The following is a 25,091-nucleotide window of genomic DNA, read 5'->3' on the forward strand; positions in this document are numbered from 1 at the left end:
TATTTTCAAATAATTGTAATACTTTAATGGAGTAAGTAAGCATCGAAAATAAATAAATGCTGTTTTTTCTGAAGATCGTTAGAAGCTAGGAACTTTGAGTTAAATTTTACTGAAATAAAGTTTTGAAAAATATTTGCTGTCACGATTTCTGCTTCATACACAGCGAGGAAAATGTTTAACTTTAACGATTTTTTAGAAATATCTCTCCCATTTGTTTTCCAAGCCTTAGCATTGAAAGGTGTGTAGTGCCAGAAACATTTATATTAAAACAATTGCTATGTCGTTTCAAAGTTTCCTCCGCTCTTGGGATGACAGCATGCAGCAAGGAATTTAATTATATTGCTTTCTCTCTACTTCCCCTTTTTCTGCGAGGCTTCAGTTATGAAATACGCATCATTCCTTTTAACAAGACAGGCGTGACAACTTGAGCATTCGCATCACTTGCAATATAGATGAAAATTCTACTTTCTTACATACTACTCAAAAAAGAGAATTTCAAATTATGATTCAAAAATATTATTGATTTTATTTACATATTCCTCTAACAGTCTGGATTGTTTAATAACATGAGTGCTGTTCAAAGCTTGTAGTGTTGTCAAATTCGGTTTACAATTTTTAACAATAAATGTACTTATGACATTTTTTATTTAGAAAAAATGTTTCTTATAAAAAACTTATAGAAAGTACATAGCATTATGTAAAGTATATTTCGAAACTGACTTTAAAACTATACGCTAATATTAGAATGTAAATTTAAGCCCGGGTTGTAGGAATTTGTGAAAGTTATGTTCCTGGTTAGCATTTTTGTGAAGTGTGATGCAATTGTTTACTATTTTTGTACTCAATTCAAATTAATGTTTCCGTTAATATTTAAATTTGATTATTCCAAAATACTATGATTCATTTAATTTTTTTTTCTCTCACATATGTCCAAAATGTGAACTTCGTCAATTTTATGCTTCTTATTAAAAACGTTTTTGATGTGTACTTTTAACATTTTTCTAACTAAATATGTATGGAAATTTAAGTGGTAGCTGTCCACAATGAAAGGTGTATAGAAAAGGTTAGTTTAAAAGTTATTTTTAGAAAATAATTTTCTGATCAGAGTTTAATGATATTTTCCTTCAATGGTTAAAATTGTAAAGCAAACAATTTTTTTCCTTTTTTTAATTTTTATATTGTTCTAAGATCTTTGAAACTATTTTTTTTTTGCAAATAGCACATGAAATCTGAGATGGCCACGTTAATAGTAAAATAATTTTTGTATCTATAAGAAAAGAATTTATTTTGATTCATATTTACTGGAAATTTCAAGGTCATCTTTCTTGGCTTTTATCTTCACGCCCAGTGCCTGAGAATTCACGTCCATAAAAATACATTATAAATAATTACCAGTCATTGCCACAAAAAAAAAGTTGCTTGCAGTGGCAACCCTGTGTGAGAGAATACAGCGGCAATCCCCCCCCCCCTTATTTTCTTAAAATCACTAGAACTAAAGGACTGTAGAGATAACAACAAAATATCTACAAATCTTTGATACTGAATTTTAAATATTTTAGAAATGCGTAAAAAGAGCTATTTAATGAGGCTGTTATTTTTCCAAGTTTTAGACTTGCTACTAAACTGGGAGGTTCTTTAAATTATTCATGGAATAGCGAATTTTGATTTCATGAAATTTCTTGGATATACGCCATTGCCGTTTTGCACTGTTTATCGTGGAAAAAAAATTCAAGAATGCAAATTAAGAATAAAAAAAATGAAGACATAAACCCACAGAGATCAAGCATAAATCAGTCATGTCAAACAGCTAAACCTAACAGTGTACCTAAACAGGCATTATAGACAACACAACGACGACAGCACAGACGAACAAATTAAAAATCCAATATTGGACCGCACAAGAATTCCGTTGAAGAAATTTAGTCATCAGTCAATTTGTGCCTGATGACGGGAACAGATGCCAGTTCCCCAAATGTTGCAACTGTGTTGTCATGGGAAACCTGCTGAGTTCGTCGGTGATGCCGAAGTTGTGCTGTCCATAATATGTGTTCATCTTCATCCTTGTGTTCGTATATTTGCTATGAGTCCAGATTTTTTTTTTGGTCGGTCGGCATTTACTGTTATTGTTGAAACTGTCTCGTCGTTGTTAGCCCGCTGTGTTCGTCTGTGCTGTTATTATTTTTTCATGACTACATTCTTCCACGGAATTCTTGTGCTTGTCTGATATTTAAGTTTGAATGTGTTCATCTGTGCTGTCATTGTGTTATCCATAACACCTGTTTAGGTACATCGTTGGATTTATCTGTCTGACATAGCTGATTTAGACTTGTTCTCTGTGGGTTTATGTCTTTATTTTTTTTTTATTTCTTAGTTTGCATTCTTGAATTTATTCCATGACAAACATTACAAAACTGCAATAATGTGTGTCCAAGAAATGTTATTACATCAAACTGGGAGGTACTCGATACCACCCTAAACCATTTATCATTCGCCCCTCCCAAGATTCGAAGCTAGGTCCGTCCTGGCGGAAAATAATTAAATGTTTAGCGTGTTTTTCGTGTCTCTAGAAAGATTATTGCGGGAAGAATACTGTGTTCTTGTTAAAAACTAATGTTTACTTCTTTAATTCCTTAAAATTCTATTTTCTCTGCTTTCTTGCATAACCAGTCACTTTGGTTAAGCTTTGCTGTTGAATAAAATACTTCATGAATCAACCGTCATGATTTTCTACTCAAGTGAGTTGAAATATGTGAATTGAAATCCCTACCAACGTTAAAAAAAAATAATAGGATTATGTCTTCATTTTTATTAAAATCATGGACTATTAACACAAATATGTTTATGTTAATTTACTGAAGTTTGCACTAGACAGCGGGGATCTGAACTAAATTAAACTAAACCGTAATTTCGCTTTTCAACTGCAGGACATTATCAATTGTGGGACATCTTGAATATAAAATGCAATTAGTTACTTGATGGCTTCCAACTTTTTATGATTACACTAAATATAAAAGTTAACCTTTGTCTTTTATGCTAGCGGTATTTGTGGTTAACGATTGTCACAAGATATAATCGAGATACCTTATCAACGATGTGCAAGAAAATAACTGCAATCATGTACTTACTAAGTGTTTGCCTTTAAAACTTCAAATCTAAAATAACAATATTTATGCTGATAGGCCAGATTACACATTTGTTCATTGTACATCATTCCTGAGTCCAGTGCAAATAACCAATTGGAATAAAAAAGTTAATAAACTGATCTAGGCGTAGGTCAAATTATTTGTCCCAACAATATATTTTCATAATACTAATAATTATCTTCTTTCATTTCCAAGAAAATAAATCGTAAAATACAATTTTTTGAAGTGAAACTTCCTTGCTGAGGAGGTAACAATTTTCGAGCATTACGAAAATTCCGATCGCATTAGGGGAACCGGGTGAGGAGGGGAATAGTTAGGTACTTGGTGGGGGAACCGATAGAGGAGACGGCAAGGAAAGGTAGAAATAATGCAGCATACTTGCGCTCTCGCTCTCGCTCTCGCTCACTTGCGCACTTTCATGTGGCGCGGTTGTTCTTAACTTCGCGCTATCCCCACTCCAGGGCCGTTGACGTGGTCTGTGATCGCTGGAGAAGCCTTCAGCGGGCTCCACGTGGCGGCGTGCGGCTCAGGTGGAACCCCGCCATGCTGCAGGGATAGGCGGGTCGCGGCGGTAGGGACCCGCCTGCGCCTGACGCCACCCCTACTTGCTGGCATCTAGTTAGGGAGTATTTGGACAGAGGGCTACACAACGGGGTTTGAGCTTATTGTTGTGCATCGCACCACGGGCTATATTCGAAAGAATATATTGTTATTTCATTTTATATTATTAATTTAATTACTTGTGTAAATCAGTATTGTTAAACAGTGTTATGTGAGTATTGTTTTAGCTGTGTAACCTAATATTTCTGCTGGTATAATGCTTTTCACGCTTTAGTTTGACATGGGTAATTATTAGTTACGAATTATTATTTGATTAACTAAATCGCACACCGTATTATAGTTACGAGCCCACGAGTGTGTAAATATGTCAAGTTCAACTAAGTGGCGTGAATAGGCCTATATCTCGATCGGAGTGTAGCTGTGTGTGACTGTGGCTAAACGAAGTAGCATTGAGCTTGGTCCTGTTCGTATGCCATTTTGTCAATTTCATACGCCAGAGGCCTACGTTAGACTCCACACGTCCAATTATACAATTAGTTGAAATGCTTAAACTACCTAATTATCGCCAAGCTTCCAGTTCAAGAATTATTTTTAAAAAAAAGTTAGTTTTAAATGTACGGAAAAAAAATTGTTACATTTTTTATTCAAAGAATATACATTTTATTTATTCGTGTGGAAAAGAGTTATTTCATTTAAGATAATACCCGCGTCCTTGCTATTCTCAGTTATTATCTCGTGTTCTATTAAAAAATATCAGTAATTTATCTCTATCTATAACTAATAATCAAGAAGTTTCAATTCTGTCGCGTGCGGACTCCACGCACTCAAAGTTTTCTTGTTATTTCTTAACTAGATCAAGAATAAATAAGACTCAGAATCTTATAATATCAAAGGCAATACATTTTAAATTTAATGTATTGTTTGTAGTGTAGATGGAAAAGGTTCCTAAATACTTTTGTCCTTAGCATTACTTATGTTCACCAAATAAAAAGTCTTAGTTTAAAAGAATGTACAAATTTATTTATATGCATGTTTTTATGTGTGTAAGTTATGTCTGAACTTTTTTTCTCTCTCTAAAGATGCATGCGAACTCAAAAATATGCACAGAAAGGTCTCGTTTGTTTGAAAATTTTCAGTTTGCTGAACAAGTAGGTATACTAGAATCGACCAAAAGTTTTAACCTTTTCCAAATGCACGATTGGTAAGGACAGGACAGGGGCATCTCCAGGGCGGGGCAGGGCGGGCAGTCGCCCCTGGCCCCGCGCACGTGCTTCCCATTTTCATTTACTTTCGTTTGTCTAGCGTTCTGTTAAAAACATAGACATTTCATGGCGAAAGAAAAATTAAAATTTGTAAAATCTTGAAACTTTATTATTTCGTATTAGAAAAAAAACTTTCAAAAATATTGTATTGCCACGCATAACGTTTGATCTTGAGCATTTATAAAACTGGCCCGAAGATAATATGTCAGTAAAGAATATCAAAATATCCTCGAATGAATTAGCCAAACCACCGTTAGAATTTAAGTTCCGGGTTAGGTTTAAAAACGTTTGAAAGAGTACATTTTTCAAACTTTACGGGGGAGTCTCCCCCCCCCCCCCCAAACCTCCTCACCAAAAAGAGTAAATAGCCCAAGGCTGCGCAAAGTCTAGGGCCGCTACCGATTACAGACGTCCCTGTCACGAAGTGACGAAGACAAAGGCACAGCCCATCCCAGAGCGCGGGCCTTATCAGTTTCCTTCGTGCAGACAAACTCCCACAGGTACAGGGATGCGTATTAAACTTAATGGTTCAGCACTGTCGCGCGCCTCCAGCCAAACATTGTCCTGGTACAGCGTGTTCAAACCTTACGAGCGAGCCATTGTGCGCTGGAACACCCACTTCTGGAAGCTGGCACCTGGCTGCAATCATGCGCAGTGTAAATACAGTCTCCCAATCCACAGGAGCTGTTTGCCCGAGCGAACAAACACAATTGTGTATTCATACGTTCTAAACGCAAGTTGTGGTTATGAATCGACCTTTATGCAGCCAGTCGCTGTTTGCTACATTGAATATCACAGTTTGCTATCACTATACGTAGACATAATTACCTGTTACAGAATAAAAGGGAAACTCTTTATATAGCGCTTGTTTGGTATACTTTCTTTTAAATCTATGATTGAAAAAATATAAATTTCAAACATTATACAGGAAAACTGGAACAATATAAATTATTATAGTCGTGCATGCACATAATTTACATAATTTATTTAACTTACGATTTCGCTCGTGAACTATTTATATTATTTTTCTTTCTGTGTCTATGTACCTACCCGATTCACTCGACTCGCGAACCAACAATTTAGTTAGTTTCTGCAAATATTGTAAAGAAAATGTTTTTAAAAAAATCTGGTGTGTTAACATGGGTTAAGCACGAGACACATTACTAGAGCGATACAAACGGCGTGAACTACACGCATACACGTGAAATTCAAATTTTAGTACGTTTTAATGGGTGATTTATTCCATGAGGGTACAATGTAATACCTCCATCACTTAGGCATGGTTTTTCTCTAAATTCTGAAAACGCTGATCTTGTAATGAAAATAATGCTATTATGTATTTTTCGTATTATTCCAAAGTTCTGAACATGTATTTATGCTTCTAAATCATACATATTATAAAATAAATAGCAATTAAAGTTAAATAAAAATTATAAACTCTTGTACTAACAACATTGTTTACAACGCTAGGTACAGCTCATGCCACCAGGATCACTGATCATCACTTGTCTTATGGATTTTAATGACTTTCTTATCTTAACCTGCTAGAATATTTGGTTTCCGCTAAGCCAGTAAGTAACAACACAGCAAGTTCATTCCGAGACTCGAACCACGAAACACAAGTGATGACAAATATATACAGATTTTTTTGGCCAAACACTGGAGTGTCCAAAGAATATGGACCTACGCATTTATAATATATTGTTATCAACTTGGAGGTACTAGTCTATGGAGAGGGTGTCTGTACTGAAGTTGAAGTCATCTGGTTAGGAATTGGATAGTAAAACAAATCGTAGCTGTATGAAGGCTGATATGCTATAAATGTCTTTAGTAGTTTGAAAAGAACTCGCTAGGAAGAATTGCTAAGATACCATCGTGTAGTGAATATTGATTAAACAAACATTATACCAACACGTCTTCTGCAAGAAATTAAAATTAAAATGCATTATAACCAAAAATGTTTTTCTTTGCAGATAGTAAGGGGAGGGTTCGTTCTCATTTTGACTTCAAGTATTAAGATGGCAGAGATTTTACACACCAACTTCTTTACTGTTTACCTCCATGGTTACCAAAGAACCAACGACCTAGAGATATATAGACTGCTTATCACCCTGCTTTCAGCGCCAATTGCTGCTGTCGACGGCATACTGGGGAACTACAATCCGAGCGAGAGAGACAGAGAGCTGATTTGACAGAATGGTGGGCAAAACATAGCTGTAAACATAGGCGTGCCCAGACATTTCCATTAGGGGGGGGCCTGCTAAATTTTTAAATCAGAAGCTGAATTTATAATGATAAATAGCCTAAATACATTCACTCATTGCCGTGTTTATATTTTTGTGCAGTATCAACGAGATATGTTTACTAGTTAATATTTATATCCGTATAATTTTAACAATCTTGAATATATATATATATTTTTTCCATAGACAATGTTTAAAAAGTACTTACACATTTTTCCCCCTCAAATTTTCCAATAGCTTGGTCCAGATCTACCTTGAAATGAACTTCTTTTTAGAGAATGTAAAAACAGCAATTCAGACAACAGAACTTTAACAAACCTCTTTAAAAAAAATTATTTTTTTGCTTGGCATTTTAAGGGACCTCTTGTTTTAAATAAACTAAGGCGGCTGTACTTCCAGAACGATAAAATGTTTAAAAATATTGTTTATTAGCACGCTGCAACTCTGAAAAACAGTTAGAGTGTCACAGTGCCAGGAATATACGAATATTAACGAACGTATTAGAGAAAATTCCGATCTGAGTGATTACATTATGGGGGGCCATGGCCCACCTGGCCCCCCCTGTAGGCACGCCTATGGCTGTAAAAGCATTGGTTCTTATGGGAGAAAGATGCAAGTTGCTAGTAAATTCCCTAAAAATGTAGGTTATTCGCAATTTTACAGTTTTTTCGGGTAATACTTAAAGATGGAACGAGTGAAATGGAATTTTAAATACAGTTTCATCGAAATGCGATGTGTAGGTACGACATTAAATGCGCTAGAAAATAGCTAACCCTTCTTCGACCCAATGTTTGTGACCAATATGTAGATGAGTTATTGAACCTATTATATATTATGTATTTCGTGTAGGTAATTTGATACAGTATATGGAATTTATCTCATTAATAAGTACTTTTAATTTAAAATAATCGACTGCAGTGGAATAATGACCACTTTTAAATGATTTGTGTGGGTTTGTTATTATTGTTGCCGTATTCGTTCATTACGAGTTTTATTTGTGTCTTTACTGTTAATATTTCAGATTCAATGCAATTATATAATTAACTTAGTACACTGCCACTTTTCTGCTGTCAACGTACGTCGTCTGCTAACAAAGCACTGTTTGCCCACCATTCTGTCAAATTCAATTGGAATCAAAGATGGCCTCCCACTAGCAGTCTATATATCTCTAGGTCGTTGCAAAGAACTCTCACTACACATAACTATGTTGCTAAACCAAGGATTGGTGAAATATACCGATGGCGCATAAGTCCCTATTCTAGTCGAGTGAGTAGAACCCAAAAGGTACATGTACTACATGTTTAAATGTCAACTCATATTGTTACATTTGAATATGAAAATTTGTTTTATAGTAACTAGTAGTATTTTGATATAATTTCCTTCCGAACAGCTTAACTAGAGTCGTCAATAAAAGCAGACTAGAACAGCTGATACAAATATAAACAAACATCCACCAAATTGGTATGTGAAAAACAGAAGGGGAAAAAATAGGAGAAAACAGCTTCACATCTGATGGCTAATGCTCCATCTGTATCCTTTACTAATCTCTGCGCTAAACAATCGGAGGACAAGATTGCTATCAATTTCTCCACAGAAGTCTGGAAGTAAACAACAGTGTTGCTACAAATTTCAACCAAATTAAAAACAAAATTAATTTTTTGTTGCAATAAGTTCCATGATGGTAACTGTAATAATTTACAAGCAGACAGTTTTTTTTTTATGAAAAATATGTCATTTAAAAGATATAAAGTATGTTTAAACTGATGTCATACCTTCTGCTGAAGCTTCTCCTTTAGCCAGTTTTGGCTTGTCGACCTCATCACAAGTCACCGGTCCTGTGTGCCCTACTGGCCCCTTTGTGCGTGGTCTGCAGTAGCGTATCCAGAGGGGGGGGCTAAGGGGCTCAAGCCCCCTCCAAAAGCATCTGGGTCAACTATTGTTTTAGTGTTTGCCTTGATATAGCCTAGCCTCAGCTGGGTCAAGCCCCTCCCAAACCAAAATCCTGGATCCACCACTGGTGGTCTGTGCATCCTAACACCCCGCAGGTGCCATGGAAATAGTGAGTGCCATATAGGGAATTAAGAGAAGTGTGAAATAAAACACACACATAAACACTGGTAAGTACACATGTTTTGAAAAAAAAATTAACTTGAATTTTTACATATAATATACATGAATGCGAAACAAATTATGCATTGTAAGTTTATTCCTTTCGGGAAGGAACTGTGAAGGGAAAGGGAGACAATGCTAATCACAATTTCTGCCCCAGTAGAATTAAAGCCTCGTTCCATCTCTGTATTGTTCCAAAGGTTTAGTTGACAGTGATCAAACTGGTGTTGCCAAATAAAGGCCCGTGTCATCCTTTTCTTCAACCAGAAGTAGGCTGCAAAGAGAACCCTGCCAATGTTTCTTTTTTTTTATTTTATGTGTGTTAATGTCTTTCGATGACACCAATAAAAAATATCAAGTTTCAGTTGTATTCGTTGCTGCTTAACACCTTATAATAGATATTGCCATTTCCTAATCTCTGGGATCCTGAAAATGAATATTATGGAATCTAGAGTAAAGCAAGTAGACATAATTGCAACCGAACGAAGCAATGGTGATTTTTTCACTTATTTTACACACTTATCAGCTGAGGTGTTGTAAATAAATAAAAGTGCAGTATAACTGGTGAAACTAACTACAATCCGATTTGTAATACATTCAAAGTAATTTTACTAAAAAAATAATAAGTAAAATGATTATTCGATATGATACCTGCCCAAAAATAACCATACGGGTAAACGTATCGGAATCGAAAGAAAACTACTTGATACCAAAAAACATTGATACTTTTTTCCTGTCCCTACTTTCCGAACCTCCCCGAACTCATTCTCTTTTATTGGAGCCTTCGGGACTTGCGAACCTCCCCGACCTCCTTCCCAGGTAGCATCCTTCGGGACAAGCTCCTACTTCCTCCTTTACCAGACAATCTAACCAGACATCTCGGGACAAGTCTATTTGGTGCCAAATTTGGGCCCTGTAAAATCTAGCTAGACTCAAGGTCACATCGCTGCTGCAATCCGAAGCTACTGGAGCATCCCATTACTTCTGGGAGTTGTGAAAACATCTATCTAGTGGCACCCAAACACAACCGATGGAATGGCATCACGAGACTTGCGCAGTAACTAGCTGCTTCACCATGGAAAGTCAGAGAATATCTTATGTAGTATGCCATGCCCAGTTTCAGGTGCAATGACTTGGCATGGAGGACCAACTAAACGAACCTCAGGTATTTGTCTATCTCTGCAACCCCTGTCGCAAATGGCTTGTTGAACTGTCCGCTGGCCACAGTAGTCTTAACCATCTGCTAAATCTGCCAGCAAATAATACCATCTTTCGTACCTTGGCTGGGAAGGCACTCTACTGAACCTCGCCGAGCTTCCCTATGTCCGAACCGTTGCTGAACCTGCCACTATGCCCAGACTATTCTGATGCCAGGATCATGAGGACCCGACCCGTCAGATACAGTAATGGAAACAGGCATTATAATCACAAAAGAAACCGCCCACCGAATGGGTAAACCTGATCGAGACCTGCTTAATCAGAAAGGCTGTTCAATTGTGAAGTGACCACAAAGGATTGTACGATTATTGGGAATATTTTACCAGAAGCTTCCTTAATTACTTTAGGTCCAATTTAGAATAGAGGAACCCACTGCCCAGTTATTTGGACACCACAAGTAGAGGGAAGGTGAGGAAGTGAAATGGTTCTTAATACACTAAAAGAGACACTACTAAAGGCAAGATCCTGAATGGGATGTTAACAGTTTCCTTCCAATTCATTTGAAGCTAGCATACGCCCATTATTTTAAAATTGTCTCCTGGAGAAAAATTTCAAAAGTTGAGACGAAATCAGGAATAATAATATCATAATTTATACAAAACTCTTATTTAACACAATGTTAATGTTGGTTTCAACTACTACTAAAACTATTAATACTGTAACTTCACATAAAGCAGTAATTGCTATGTATTATGCAAACATATATTCAATAATGAGATATGGTGTTATTTTTTGGGGAAATTCCTTAAATTGGCTAAAGATATTTAAGCTTCAAAAACGGGTTATTAGAATTATTTATAATCTTAGTAAGACAGATTCTTGTAGGCCTATTTTCCTGAATAACAAACTCTTAACATTTCCAGCCATTTATATATATTCGGTTGTCATTTATGTAATTCAAAATATTAAGTATGTAAAGAATAATGAAATACATAATCACTTTACCAGATCCATTTATAAGAATCACATTCCTTTTCATTCAACAAAAAAATACGAATTGAACCCTTTTTACATGGGCCTTAAACTAATAAATGTTCTACCGATATCCCTGTTAAATACAGCATCCCAATCACATACCATATTTAAACGACATCTCAAAGATTACCTACTACGAATAGCTCCATACTCTGTTAATGAATTCCTCAGTGCATCTACATAAATTGCTGCATTGTTTTTTTATTATCATTTTTTATTGTAACATATATTATTGTGTTATAATGTATTTTTTTTATATTGTTTTGTTAGTGTATTATGATGTATTTTATTTATAATGTTACTGACAAAACCTGGACATATGTACTGTCAAATATAGGACGCTAATAAATGAAATGAAAAAATGAAATGAAACGTTCTTAGTTCTCAGGCCGCTGCGAGCTTCATTAAGCCGACGATACACGCCATCGCAAAGGATGAGAAGTTGCCAGACCTATCTCTATGATCGTGCGACAGCTATTGAGTCATTTGTTTTGCTTGAAAATATTTTGAAATGTTACAAGCAGAATGAACGCTCCAGCAACATTTGACTCATTTCTTCTCTATGATGGAGAAAAGAAGTAAGTAAATCATAAATTATAGATTTATTGTATACAAAAATTGCAATTTTATAATTATGTCCTCGTTATTATATCTGTGACAATAAGTATAAATAATTCGTGATTTCAATTCTTGTAGCCCATTTCTCTCCAGGACAGAATTCCTGTGTTAATTTTCAGCAGGTTTAATTTAAATATTTTGTTACCAGTCTAGAAATTTTAGCCATTACAAATTTTTTCAGAAATATTGGACGTCATGTCGCACAAAACCTTCAACCTTAACCTCAATTCGTGCATGGTAATGTAAATTTGGTAAATATGTAGTTGGGCGGTATTAGTACAAATTTACCGTTGATTGTATGTTGTTAGGTTAGCTGAGAGTATAAAAAAAAATAGTGCCCAAAATCATTTCGAAAAATTAGGTGACAAACTATTTTATTTAGGTTTTAAAAATGATATATAATATTTATGGAAGTTATATTTACCTTCCAATTGAAATGGTAAGATACTAATCAGTACATTGGAGGGTAACTATATGGTACTTATGTGAAATGGATGCTGAATCTGAATTATTAGTAGATGGGTGCTTACACATCTGAGGATTTACAGCATGTGAATTCTGCGGGACGGATGCACAACTGTAGACTAGTGACTAATAGTCTATGTGCACTGTGCACAACTCTTTAAAATTTATTTTGTACACTGTGTTCAAATATATTGTAAAAATTCCTAGTGAATTTAGATTGTTTGGTAAATTTGTAGTTGAGCGGTATTTGCGAAAAAAAATGTTAAAAATCCGAAAATACCTTTATTAGACGCTCTTCAACTTCCTCTTTTCATTAAAAGCGGCGGAGGTAAGAAATTCCAAATACTTTAGGAGATATCAAATTTTTAAATTTCATCATATGTAGTTGAGGGGAAAAAATGTTAAAAGTCCGAAAATACCTTTATTAGATGCTCTTCAACTTCATCTTTTCATTAAAAGTGGCGGAGATAAGAAATTCCAAATACTTTAGGAGATATCGCCGTTCTTATTTTGCATACAAGACCTGTGTTTATTATAATTCGACCGCCGCCATTTTTTTTTATTTTGCCGTGTGTTTGTGAATGCCTAATTAATGAAAATGGTCGATTAGGTCAGGTCAGTTACATTATAAATACTTTGAAACTAAGCGTACATTAAAAATAATATGAAATTATTTCAATGGTTCATTAGTTTTAAAGTATTTATAATGTAACTGACCTGACCTAACAAACCAGGACAAAGGATGAACAGTAACAACCTAACAACTCACGTAAAAATTTTTTTGTTACTTATTACTTGCGCAACAATAAAAAATAAAACTTTAAAATTAGAAACGTTAAAAACTTGCCTAAGTTGGAGGCGGTAATTAAACACCGTTTTAAAACAATAAATGAACTAAATAATCACGTATTGGTTCATTTGAATTCTGGCCTATCACGATCAATCACGTGACATCATTATCCAATAAAAAAATAGATACTCGTAAACAAGAAACAATGTGGAATGCCACATGAATGCACTGGTATAATTGTGATGAAATTTAAAAATTCAATATCTCCTAAAGTATTTGGAATTTCTTATCTCCGCCGCTTTTAATGAAAAGAGAAAGTTGAAGAGCATCTACTAAAGGTATTTTCGGATTTTTAACAATTTTTTTGCAAATACCGCTCAACTTCATATGATGAAATTTAAAAATTCGATATCTCCTAAAGTATTTGGAATTTCTTACCTCCGCCGCTTTTAATGAAAAGAGGAAGTTGAAGAGCATAGAATAATAGTATTTTCGGATTTTTAATATTTTTTTTCGCAAATACCGCCCAACTACATATTTACCCAATCAACAACCCTTCACCTGAGAAAACTTTTTTTTTTTTAACTGGAAGTATGTACCTACATACTGTTTTGTTGGTCAAATTTACTTTCAAAATGTATTAAGTTAAGTGAAACGGACTATCAATAACTAATGATGTTAAGCCCATTCATTTCATTAATTCAATATCTAAAGCCATATTAAACATGCATTGCTATACATAATCAACATATAACAAAAATATTTATTTATTTTGATCCAAATATTTTAATTTCCAACTATTATTATAGAAGAAACTTGAGTTTTTAATCATAGGTTATAAGTACTAGTTACATGCAATTGGGCTGGATTGTTACATCATAGTTTTTGTTGTATTCAGGGTCATGCTATTGTGATCAAGGGAATAGACTTGGATACGCAATACGAAACTTGTACCTGGTTTTGAATGTTAGGTTTGAAGTACCTCCCAGTGAAATGGTGAGTCAGAAATTATACATTTAGAAAAGTAGCCCCTAATTTTAATGTAATTTTGAAAGTTATTTTCATATATCCAGTTATTTTTTTTAATTGGGGGGGGGGGGGGGGGAGTGGAATTGCACACATTGCCCCTCCCATTAGACCACCATTGTCCAGTATTATCCTGTGGTACATGAAGCTTGCTGTTTTAATTTAGTACATCCAAAGATCCTGGCCAAACAAAAACTTGAATATCATGTTACAAACAAATTATGTCAGGTCTAGTGAAAATAATTCTTTCATTCATTTTCAACTTACAAACACAATTCATTGTTATATTACAATTTTTTGTTATGTCCAGGATCTTGGATGTACTAAATTAAAACAGCAAGCATCATGTACCACAGGATCAATGCATACAGGAACATTCCGTCAGAATCAAGGGATAAACTAGGATATGTAATACAGAACTTTTACCCTAGGCATTTGTAACGTACCCACACCAAAAAAATTTGTTAACAGCATTTGCATGAGTGAATAAGTAATTCTCCATTATGAACTGGTTTATGTGTCGTCATTGTTTTCAGAATCATCAAAGAGCAGGATACCAAAGTTCCTAATGCTGCCATTTTCACAATAAACAAAGAAGATCACACACTGGGTAACATGATCAGGAAGTAAGTATTGTACACAAGTTATTTGCAAATTGAGCTGTAGTTTAATTATGTTTCATCTAGCTTTATTATAGGTATTTAATTTTTGCTGTCATGATATAAGCTTTATAAGAAGTTTAATTCAATGAATGGTTGTTCTGTGGTAAGAAATACTTACTCATGGGCCAAATTTCTTTAAATTTTAAGATTTCAGTTTCTATGTAACTTGTTACTTGTTTTCTCAGTCCACAGGTTGTGTGTGGAATTTATGTTAATGCATCTTCAATGTTTTTAAAGCATTTTAACAGGCTCGAAATAATATGAATGGGTGCTGAAAACCAAGAAACTTGAAAGTACGCAACCTGTAGCAGAAAATTGATCGAAAATATTAACTGTGGGCAGTAAAAGTTGAAGGCAATGAAAAATGGTACGAAGGGCCAGTTTAAAGTGTGCTTGAACTGTGTTTCGAATCATTCAGTGCAGCAAAATTTCAGTGATGTTGCAAATTTTGTTCCTGAGTGGCAGGGGGGGGGGGGGGGGTTGGGGTTACTGGTACTGTAGACGACACGTGATGCGTCCCTGGTCCCTGGTTTCAGCCAGCTGTTGAAGGACCCCAGTGTGCTGTTTGCCGGGTACAAAGTACCGCACCCGCTGGAGCACAAGTTCATCCTGCGCATCCAGACCACGTCCGACTACACACCACAGGACGCCCTCAACAACGCTATCACAGACCTGCTCTCCGAGTTGTCTCTGTTTGAAGAGAGGTTCAAGGTAACTCGGCTTTCCTTTCACATTGCAACTCTACAACCTTGCAGAATTCCAATGCTCTCCTCAACAGGTATTGATTCTACATGCCGATACAATTTATTTTGTGTATTTGTCTCAGTTCCATCATGCCGCAACTTTCAACATACCTACCTATCTTTGCACAAGTAGAGTCACTAATCCAGACCCCGCTCATCCAGTGATGCAATATCCGGACAGATTTTTTTTTAATATGAATTTAAAAATACTCTTATTACAAAGATGTTTTGTTTTCTATATCCTACATCAGTTCTAGGTTAAAAATTTAGGTCCACATATCCAGAAGTATTAAAACTAAAATTAAGCTTTAGGAAATATTTTATTTATAAATACAAAAAACATCAATTTTTATAGTTTTACCCATCTAAAATTGGTAGTACTTGCATCTCAAGGCAATTTCCATTTAATCCTAACTTTTGGTGGTTCAGATAAAACTAGGTGCGGTCTAGTCTAGATTAGCGGCACTCTACTGTACTTAATTTTTGCAATTATTTGTTATAGAGGATGAATAATTTACTAGCTTAAAGTAACAAGCATTTTGCCAAATTAGCTGTGGATTGAAGTAACAACATAACTTTCACATCTGTCAGTTTGGATATACTCTGTCAGGTAATTGAACTTTTTCTGGAACTGCAACAATGCAGGATCATCATGTCATTCTTGTATTGTCTCACGATTCTATAAGATAGCTACTAATGCTGATAATTTAATACAGTCTTTGAATGATCATGGCAATGGGGGAGATGTATTTAAAATAATTTCATGAACATATTTCATTGCTGGTTTACTTTGTTTGTCATAAAAAAAATCTCAAGAATGGCAAAAAATAAATAAATAAATAAAGCACAATAAATAAACACAAGGGGAACAAGCCAATACCAAGTGGTAGGAATTTAGTAAACAAAAAATTGCAGCAAAGACAAACGCAATGTACAGTGACAACCAGTGTACACCAGGAATGGTGTTTGTCCATGAAATTCTATTATATCTGATAATTTAAATGGAAGTTACATATAAAAATACCTGTCCAATAATTTTACTCAGTCCTGCAATTTAATGGCCTAGTAAGTTTGCAAATCATTAGGGTTGTGATATTTTTCAGCTGATGCTTTGGATGTTTGCCACAAAACACCACAGTTTTTATAATTTTATGTCATGGTGGTCTAATACTTCCACAGCATTTTTCTACTTGCAGAACTACTGAGAAACAGACATTGAATAATTAAATTTTATTACAGATATCTGCATTGATTTAGTAATGTAAAGAGAATTAATAGGTCCTTAATATGACTGATGTATTAAACTATCTTGGATGACTTGGTCATTTTATGTTTCTGGGCTTTCAACATTAAAATTGTTTGTTTCTGTTTGTCCATGAATGTCAATATATTATTTTCCATTTCAGGAAGCAATCAAGGAGAAGAAAGAAGGCTTGGACTAATTGGTAGAGTGAATGTAAATACTACCCAATATTATTTTATGAATCTGTGTCCTAGGAAAGAAATGTTACAGTGTTAAGTAACTGTTGAATGTTCACTAAGTCAGACCTTGTATTTTGAAACAGATTTTATTGTAATGTGAATAATACTGCTCTGTTTTTAATTTTACCTTTTGTATGTATAGATAATAGTTGTAATCTTTCATAATAAATCATTGTCCATGAAAAATTTTGCGTTTTCTTTCCCAACAAACTGCTTGTGCTTAAAATATTAATTATTATTGTCATAAGGAATATGCCTTCAATGTAATTTTTATTTACTGGTATTAAATATCAACAGAAATCTTTTAAAGTTCAGGACAGTAGGTATAAAGATATGCTACAGCATGCTATATTGAACTCTTTAACTCACCACTAGCCTGGACTTGACTCCAAATAAAACTGGTTTCCTGGTGCTGGATTGCATTTTAATGCAATAGCTGACTGTCAAGATTGAAGACAAAGCATTGAATTTAATGATATGAATAAGTTGCAGTATGGGTTTTTAAATTTAAAAAAACACCCTTCTGTACCTTTTGTGCGTAAGTACAAAACACCTGATTTCTTAAAATAGACCAAAAAACTTTTTCCAACAACACCCCCCCCCCCCTTCCTCCCTAATATGCTGTTATTGCCATTAGAGGCCTGTCAGATCCAATCCAGTATCAGTACGTTCTACAGCCTTAGCCACCCATCAAGTGGAACATTCTAACTAAAATTATTAATAGACAAAGGCCTTACTGACTGTTAGGCACCTTAATTGACAATTTAATGATTCCCAGTGTGTTGCAAAATTGTGATTATTTTTTTTCTGCACCATCTCATGTTATTTGTTCTTATTTTTGATAAGTGTTCTAGGGTTCTCATTATTTTTTTTTTTTCCCTTTTATCCAAGGGAGTCATTATTTAAGCTTTAGGCATTCCGTCTGCCTGCAGCTAGTGCGGCCAGTCACAGTTCTCCGTCCCACGCTGTGCCAGCAGTGGGTCAGATTTTTCGTGCCTGGCCGCATGTACTGTCTCCAGTGCCCCGTGAGCAAAGACCGCACTTTCAGGCACGGCCGGTTTGACACCCGCATTGCATTACAACGTGCACCTGTACCGTGCCGGGGCGGCCGGTACAGCCAGCATACCCCAGCATTTTCCCATTTTTTTTTTTTTTTTTTTTTTTCATTTTGCCTGTTCTAAGAACTCTGGGCTAGGCAGATTCCACCCCCTCTCCCCAGTTCCCCCTCATGTTGGGACACTCAGAGGTCCGTGTCTGGCCTTGGTACGCCATCTGTCAGACACAGCACTAACTAAATTATATCTTCCTTCCTGACGGTACTTGAATTTTCCGCTTGGGAGCACCAGCTCCCAAGACATCTTTCTTCAGGATCTAGCGACCTCTCTTTCTCTTCAGGCTACCACCTCAATGTCCCAGATCCTCCCTCTTTGCTACTCGGTGCCTTGGCCACCATCTTGCGGCCGCTTATCAAACTGGTTTGTTTATTATTTACATGTTTCGTCTGCTCTATTTCCTTATCCATTTCTCTACCTCGTTTAAATCTTTAAAAATCAATCAGATTTATATGCTTGTTGTTTCCTTTACTTGGTGAACAGTTATATTTCCAAGTCAAACCACCTTCATGCACTACAGAGATGTGTGCATCCTAAATTTAATTTTTCTCTTGACTATACACCTTTGGATTTGTTATTTTAATTGTGTTTAACAGTATGCCCTCCAATTTTTAATTCCTGTAGAAGCCCAATAGCAAATGGTAAAGTGAGGTAGCACCAGTGCTCGTGACAGTTGTTATGAAGATTTATGTACCTACTCAGACATGTGTACCTGTGTTTCAAGCCTTAAAACAGTAACTTAATTGTGGTTTGGTACATAAATAATTTTTTTTCTCTTCAGGGTTTCGAAAATGGACGACTAAACCTTCATACAAGATAGCGACAAAGTAACAATTTTCACTCAAAACAAAAATAACTTTTGTAGGTTCTAAGATAAAAATTTCTCATTGTTTAATGTTTTTTAAATTCTCAGTTACTTTTGAATTTTGAAAACACTTGTCACATTTTTCAATATAGATTTATTGATGCTATGTCCGAATTTGAAGTAGATTTTTCCATACATATACATACTGTCCTCCCAAAAGTTACATAACAAGGGCTGTCTGAACTAGAAGTGAATTTTGCTGGCATGCAAGTAAACAAACTTTGCATACTTTCAGGTAAAGCGACATCCCCATTATCAAAAAATATATATATTGTAGGTTATATTTGATAGAACACTTTTATATAAAATCATTTTTTAATTATATTTTACCAGGATTAACATTTTGAAGGAAAAATACTCTTTGAACATGTTTATAACGAAGTTTCGACAAACGTATGCACATATACCAATCAACTTAACAAAACAAGTGAGAAACTTAAGTAGATTACCAAAAATTCATGAGTTTGTTGTAATTGAGTGTAAAAACTTATTACCTTAGATTAAATACATTTTTCTAAGATTAATTAAAAAAAAGTTCATAAACTGTTGTGCTGACTAATACCATTTATAGAGGCCAAAAATTATATCAGTCCATACTAGTCTAGTACACATGCGCATGTGAGGGCGAGTGAAGTAAGTATGCAGGGTCTCTTGCTGAGTGCTTGAATTCGAGCATAGCTTAGATCATTAATAATTTCATCTTTTTGTGACTCCACAAATCACAGTACTTGACTTTGGAGACATGAATGAATGTCAACATAGCAGTCATTAGAGTTGATAAGCTCTAGCCAATTAAATAATATGAATTGAGTGGCTAATTTTACGGCTGTGGTCCGAATGGTAATCAACGTCGTTTTGGACATTAAATTAGAAATTCAGTGACCACAGTTGTCGGCATTCAGCCCATGATGGGGCTACAGTGATTTTTAGCCGCCATCCCAAGGACACTTTTGTCCTTGGCTTGTACCGTCAATGCCAAGCGACTTCGGGACTTACTTGCAAGATGTAAAGTGTATGTGAGTATTAAAAACGTTTTTCGGAATCACCAAAATTAACAAACATTTATTTTTAGAGCAGGGAAATATTGTTTGGTTGCTAAAAGAACTGAGGACCTGTTGGAAACATTGTGATATGGCAGATTTTTTTTGTGCAAAATATAAAAAGATTAATTTACATAAAAGTTCTATTAAATCTTTTTCTTCATTAAATACTAAATTTGTACTTAACCTTGAAATTTAAAAATTCTACAAACTATTTTGGCAAAACTTTTTCAGATATTATCATTTGTTTTAAGTGTTTTTGTGAATGTTGCAAGTCAGGTTGTGTTTTAGCCATGCCGCTCTGAGTTGTAATAGTACTGTTAAAATTAAAATAAATTGTTGGATTAATAACCTGCTGTAAAGCTGCAATGTACCAAAATGTTTTTTTAAAAAATAACTGATCAATATTTCCAACTATACCATTTAATAGGGTTAAAACATCTCAAGATATTTCAATTGTGTTGAACTGTTTTGTGAAAATAAAATTTTTTCAATACCTTAAAAAAAATAATGCTTAGCACCTAAGGAATATTATCATTTAGAGTTTTGCAACGTCCAGACCAACAGGAAGATTGTGAAAGGAAAATTATGTTTTGCAAAAACTTTACCTTATGGAAATGAGTGATGCAGGCCATATCAGCACAGTGGGGTAGCATTGAAGTAGGGATATATAAGTTGAGGGTCCATGTAACAAAACCCAAGAGCATCAGTACACAAACAGTCCACAAGCGGTTAGCATTCAAGGTAAGTTGTCCTTAGTTTTTCACTGGTAATTATAAACCTTTTTCATTTATTTCATGAAAAATTATTTAACATACGCGATGTGGATGCAGGTTTTTAAAATACAATTTTTTTTTTATCGTGATCTATAAAGTGAATTTTCATCCAAATGGTGCTTAACTTTCATGAAACTTTGTAGACCAAAGTGTTTGTACATTTGTGTTAATAATAACTCTTAATATATTTGGTAAAAAATTTCCTATTGGTATTGCTTCAGTTTAACTGATGTCTTTTCTTTGTAATTTATACATAAAAATAGCCAGCAAATTTTATTGGTGATGATTGATGGGACAGAAAATTATGAAGCACAAAACCATTTTTGTTGATTAAAATAGTATGCCTCACAAAATATCTACCAACTATACTGTGTTGGGCAGGTATACCTGTGTTCCAGAAATATGTGAACTGTTAGGGCTATGTCACTATGTAGGCAAATCTAATTTGCACCCATTATTGTCAAGAATTGGTTCTATTTCTTTAATGTTTAAAGGAAAGTATATACCTAACTTGAAAGCTAAGAAAATAATGATGTTGAGTGAGATGTATAGTTTGGGATTTTGTGCGATACCATGCAAATCTGTTATAATTTATTGTAAAAACCCTAAACATTTTTTAAAACCTTTGGCTGACACAACTTTTGATGAGACTAATACAGTAAATACAGGGAAGGGGGAGGTTGTAATTTTATAAAAATTAATACTTCCTTACTATCAAATTTGTTTGAATTTATTTTAAACCATGTTAATATTATCCTCAGCCTTGGTCCAAAGAAAATTTTAATACTCACACACATTAGTGAAAGGAATAAAAAATAGTGTTTGGAGGTCAAAAAAATGTATTGAAATATACGAAAAATCATTCTAAACTATTCAGTGTTGGATGCATTGAGTTAAAAACATTCAAAACATTTTCGTTGGATGGAAAATGAGAAAATGTTTTATTGATTATTTTGGAATATTGAATTTTTGAGAACATATAGGATGTTATGTTAATTAAGTTTTTAAAATGTTCTAGAAGTTTATATAAGTTTCCAGAATAATTAGCTATGTATGTTATAATTAGAAATGGGCCAATCAAATTCTCAAATACCATAAAGTATTTAGTATTCAAAGGCTTGAGTTAAAAGCATTCAAAACATTGCAGCATGGAATATGAGAAAATATTTAATCGATTATTTTGGAATATTGGATATTAAGTTTTTTAAATGTTCCCAAATTTTGTAGACGTTTCCCGAATAATTAGGTACTTAGAAATCTACCTACGCCTGTAGGCTGTCACGAAAAGGATTTTTCTAATTACCTTCTTTATTTGTGACAAGTCTTGGACCTTTGAAAATTTACCCCTGAAATGCACAAGGTTTATGTGTTAACCCAAACAACCTATTTTCACATTTCGTAATTATTTCACCTACAGATGAACTAGACATGCATTTACACAGACTAGGCAAATTTTGAGAGGTCTCTGTGTCTGGCGCTAATTGAGCTGCTCTCGTTCAGATTTCTTTCAGGTGCGTTCCGGCTGTTGACTTTGACGGCCAGGTCGCATTACTGCCGGCATTTGTAGTTCGTTCAGAGTTTATCAGTACCGTTGATTTTCATCTGCTGTTTTCTATCAAGTTACATTTCCTATTTCACTGGTACATTTCTGTAATAATTTTTTAAAGAAGACTAACACTTATTTGTATTTTTCCTTTCTTTAGAACAGCTTATTACAAAATGTTTTAAATACCACTGTACTGTATATTAAATTTTATTTGGTATTCCCATCAAAACTATACGGATGTTTGATAATCCTGAAAAATCGCTAATCCGGCACGGTCCTCGTGCCTGAAGCACCAGATTCAAGACCTTCCGCTGAAATGGTAGGCATCAACATAATTTTGACGTTCCAGATGTCAAGAGTAATCAGTCTGCTGATCGTGCTCGCGATGGTGGTGTACGCGCTGGAAGCAGCCCACTGTCACCACTCAGGCCCCCACCCGCACCCACCACGTGACGGCCCTTTTGGAAGTGGTGATGGCGGTGATGGATCTGGTGATGGCGGTGCTGGATCTGGTGATGGCGGTGCTGGATCTGGTGATGGATCTGGTGCTGGATCTGGTGATGGATCTGGTGATGGCGGTGCTGGATCTGGTGATGGCGGTGCTGGATCTGGTGATGGATCTGGTGATGGATCTGGTGCTGGATCTGGTGCTGGATCTGGTGATGGATCTGGTGATGGCGGTGCTGGATCTGGTGATGGATCTGGTGATGGCGGTGCTGGATCTGGTGATGGCGGTGCTGGATCTGGTGATGGATCTGGTGATGGATCTGGTGATGGATCTGGTGCTGGATCTGGTGCTGGATCTGGTGATGGATCTGGTGATGGCGGTGCTGGATCTGGTGATGGCGGTGCTGGATCTGGTGATGGATCTGGTGATGGATCTGGTGCTGGATCTGGTGCTGGATCTGGTGATGGATCTGGTGATGGCGGTGCTGGATCTGGTGATGGCAGTGCTGGATCTGGTGATGGATCTGGTGCTGGATCTGGTGCTGGATCTGGTGATGGATCTGGTGATGGCGGTGCTGGATCTGGTGATGGAGGTGGCCCCAGCTCTGAAGAAAGTGATGATGTTGGGTCATCAGCCAGTGGAAACGTCAGTGATCCACCGAATTCTTCACAGCAAGCGTCTACAAGTGAAAGCTCAAGCCCCGCCGGTAATTAAAAGGTTAACATCCTTACCTTAACTCAGAAATGAGTTACTGTACTGAATAAAAGTTGTTCACTGAAAATAAACTAATCCTTTATTTGCATGGTTCTCCTTTAGTAATTGTGGTCTTTGTGCATGAAAATATGTCTTTATTTTTTATTTTACAGTAAAATACCACTTAGAGGCCGTGATGGGTTTAGTGTTTCATTTACTCACCTACAGTAAAGAAATCAACGTAACACAATTGCTTACACTTAAAACATGTTACTGTTCTTGCTGCATATTTTATTCAAAAAACGATATGATAACTCACATTTGTAAAGGTTGTTTAAACTCAAAGTTAGAACCATACTCTGTAAAACATTTTTCCTCAGGCCTGGAGTGCACATGGTAGAGCATGGTTAATACCAACAGTTGAAAAAAAAAACCAGTACATAAACACATCAGTGTGTCCTAAAAGCACAAAAAGCTTTGAGGGTATTTTTTTTGCATACAATATTCATGGTGATGAGAGATTACAAGCCTGGTCGACATAACTCCATTTTTAACCTATGTCCTAGCATGGGCTAGAGAACTTGCAAACTTTAAAAAATGGGTGATGGTCTAACCTCTAGCCAACATCTGAGGCAGCTAGTTATAATACAACCTCAAAGAAAAGTAATACTATAGCGTTGAGAAGTTCAGCAACAACTGTGATGATACCACATAGGCCTTAGCACCCATTACACCCTGCTCATTGCTTGGGGTGGATTACACGTGGAATGTTGCTGTGCGAAGAGAGTAATTTGAGCCGAAACTTCATAACTGCTGAGGCTTTCATATGCAAGGAAGGCTGTAAACAGTAGTGTTGAAAAAGCCCGCTAATCAAACTAGCCTGCTTCTGGGGTCTTCCCTTATTTTGTAAAAGAAAAAAAAATTGTTTTATTAATATTGAGAGCTTCTAGATTAAGTTTGCACAAGTTAATACTATCACTGATTTCAATTTGAAATAATAAACAATCATTAAGACAATAATTAATATTTCTATTAATTTTTAGATCATCTTTGAAAAATACACCTGTTGAATGGTTGAGAACATATGAAATGTCATCCATAAATATATTAAAGAGTAAGGGGAGAGGATACCCCCTTGTTTTGCACCTGAACTTGAAATTAAAATGTGCAAAATTACAATTGTTAATAGAAACAAAACAAAAATAAACTTCTGTGATTAAGATAACTGGCGAACCATTTTACAAAACTATCACTGAGAATTAAATTATGGTTTACACTATCAAAAGCTATTATCAGAAAATTGGCCCCATCAGC

The 25,091-nt window shown here is 35.3% G+C and overlaps 2 protein-coding genes across 2 annotated transcripts; both read left to right on the plus strand.

Annotated features, from left to right (window-relative positions):
* Positions 1-11,953: 11,953 nt before the first annotated feature.
* On the plus strand, positions 11,954-17,483 carry LOC134532925 (DNA-directed RNA polymerase II subunit RPB11). Its single transcript, XM_063369981.1, has 4 exons — positions 11,954-12,089; positions 14,947-15,036; positions 15,609-15,783; positions 17,222-17,483. Exons 1-4 carry the CDS (start codon positions 12,037-12,039, stop codon positions 17,255-17,257), a joined length of 354 nt encoding a protein of 117 aa, XP_063226051.1. The 5' UTR covers positions 11,954-12,036; the 3' UTR covers positions 17,258-17,483.
* A 3,521-nt stretch (positions 17,484-21,004) lies between these two features.
* LOC134533524 (uncharacterized) lies at positions 21,005-23,869 on the plus strand. The gene is made up of 2 exons (XM_063371050.1): positions 21,005-21,058; positions 22,986-23,869. Exon 2 carries the CDS (start codon positions 23,110-23,112, stop codon positions 23,818-23,820), a length of 711 nt encoding a protein of 236 aa, XP_063227120.1. The 5' UTR covers positions 21,005-21,058; positions 22,986-23,109; the 3' UTR covers positions 23,821-23,869.
* Positions 23,870-25,091: the final 1,222 nt, after the last annotated feature.

The sequence above is a fragment of the Bacillus rossius genome, chromosome 6 (genome assembly GCF_032445375.1).
Source record: "Bacillus rossius redtenbacheri isolate Brsri chromosome 6, Brsri_v3, whole genome shotgun sequence".
NCBI lineage: Eukaryota > Metazoa > Arthropoda > Insecta > Phasmatodea > Bacillidae > Bacillus > Bacillus rossius.

Excerpts from the sequence above, each read along its gene's own strand:
- LOC134532925 (XM_063369981.1), top strand. The coding sequence starts at position 12,037 with ATGAACGCTCCAGCAACATTTGACTCATTTCTTCTCTATGATGGAGAA. Across the intron at positions 15,037-15,608 it reads CTGGGTAACATGATCAGGAA|CCAGCTGTTGAAGGACCCCA; the intron begins GTAAGTATTGTA and ends CCCTGGTTTCAG. Across the intron at positions 15,784-17,221 it reads TGTTTGAAGAGAGGTTCAAG|GAAGCAATCAAGGAGAAGAA; the intron begins GTAACTCGGCTT and ends TTTCCATTTCAG.
- LOC134533524 (XM_063371050.1), top strand. The coding sequence starts at position 23,110 with ATGGCGGTGATGGATCTGGTGATGGCGGTGCTGGATCTGGTGATGGCG.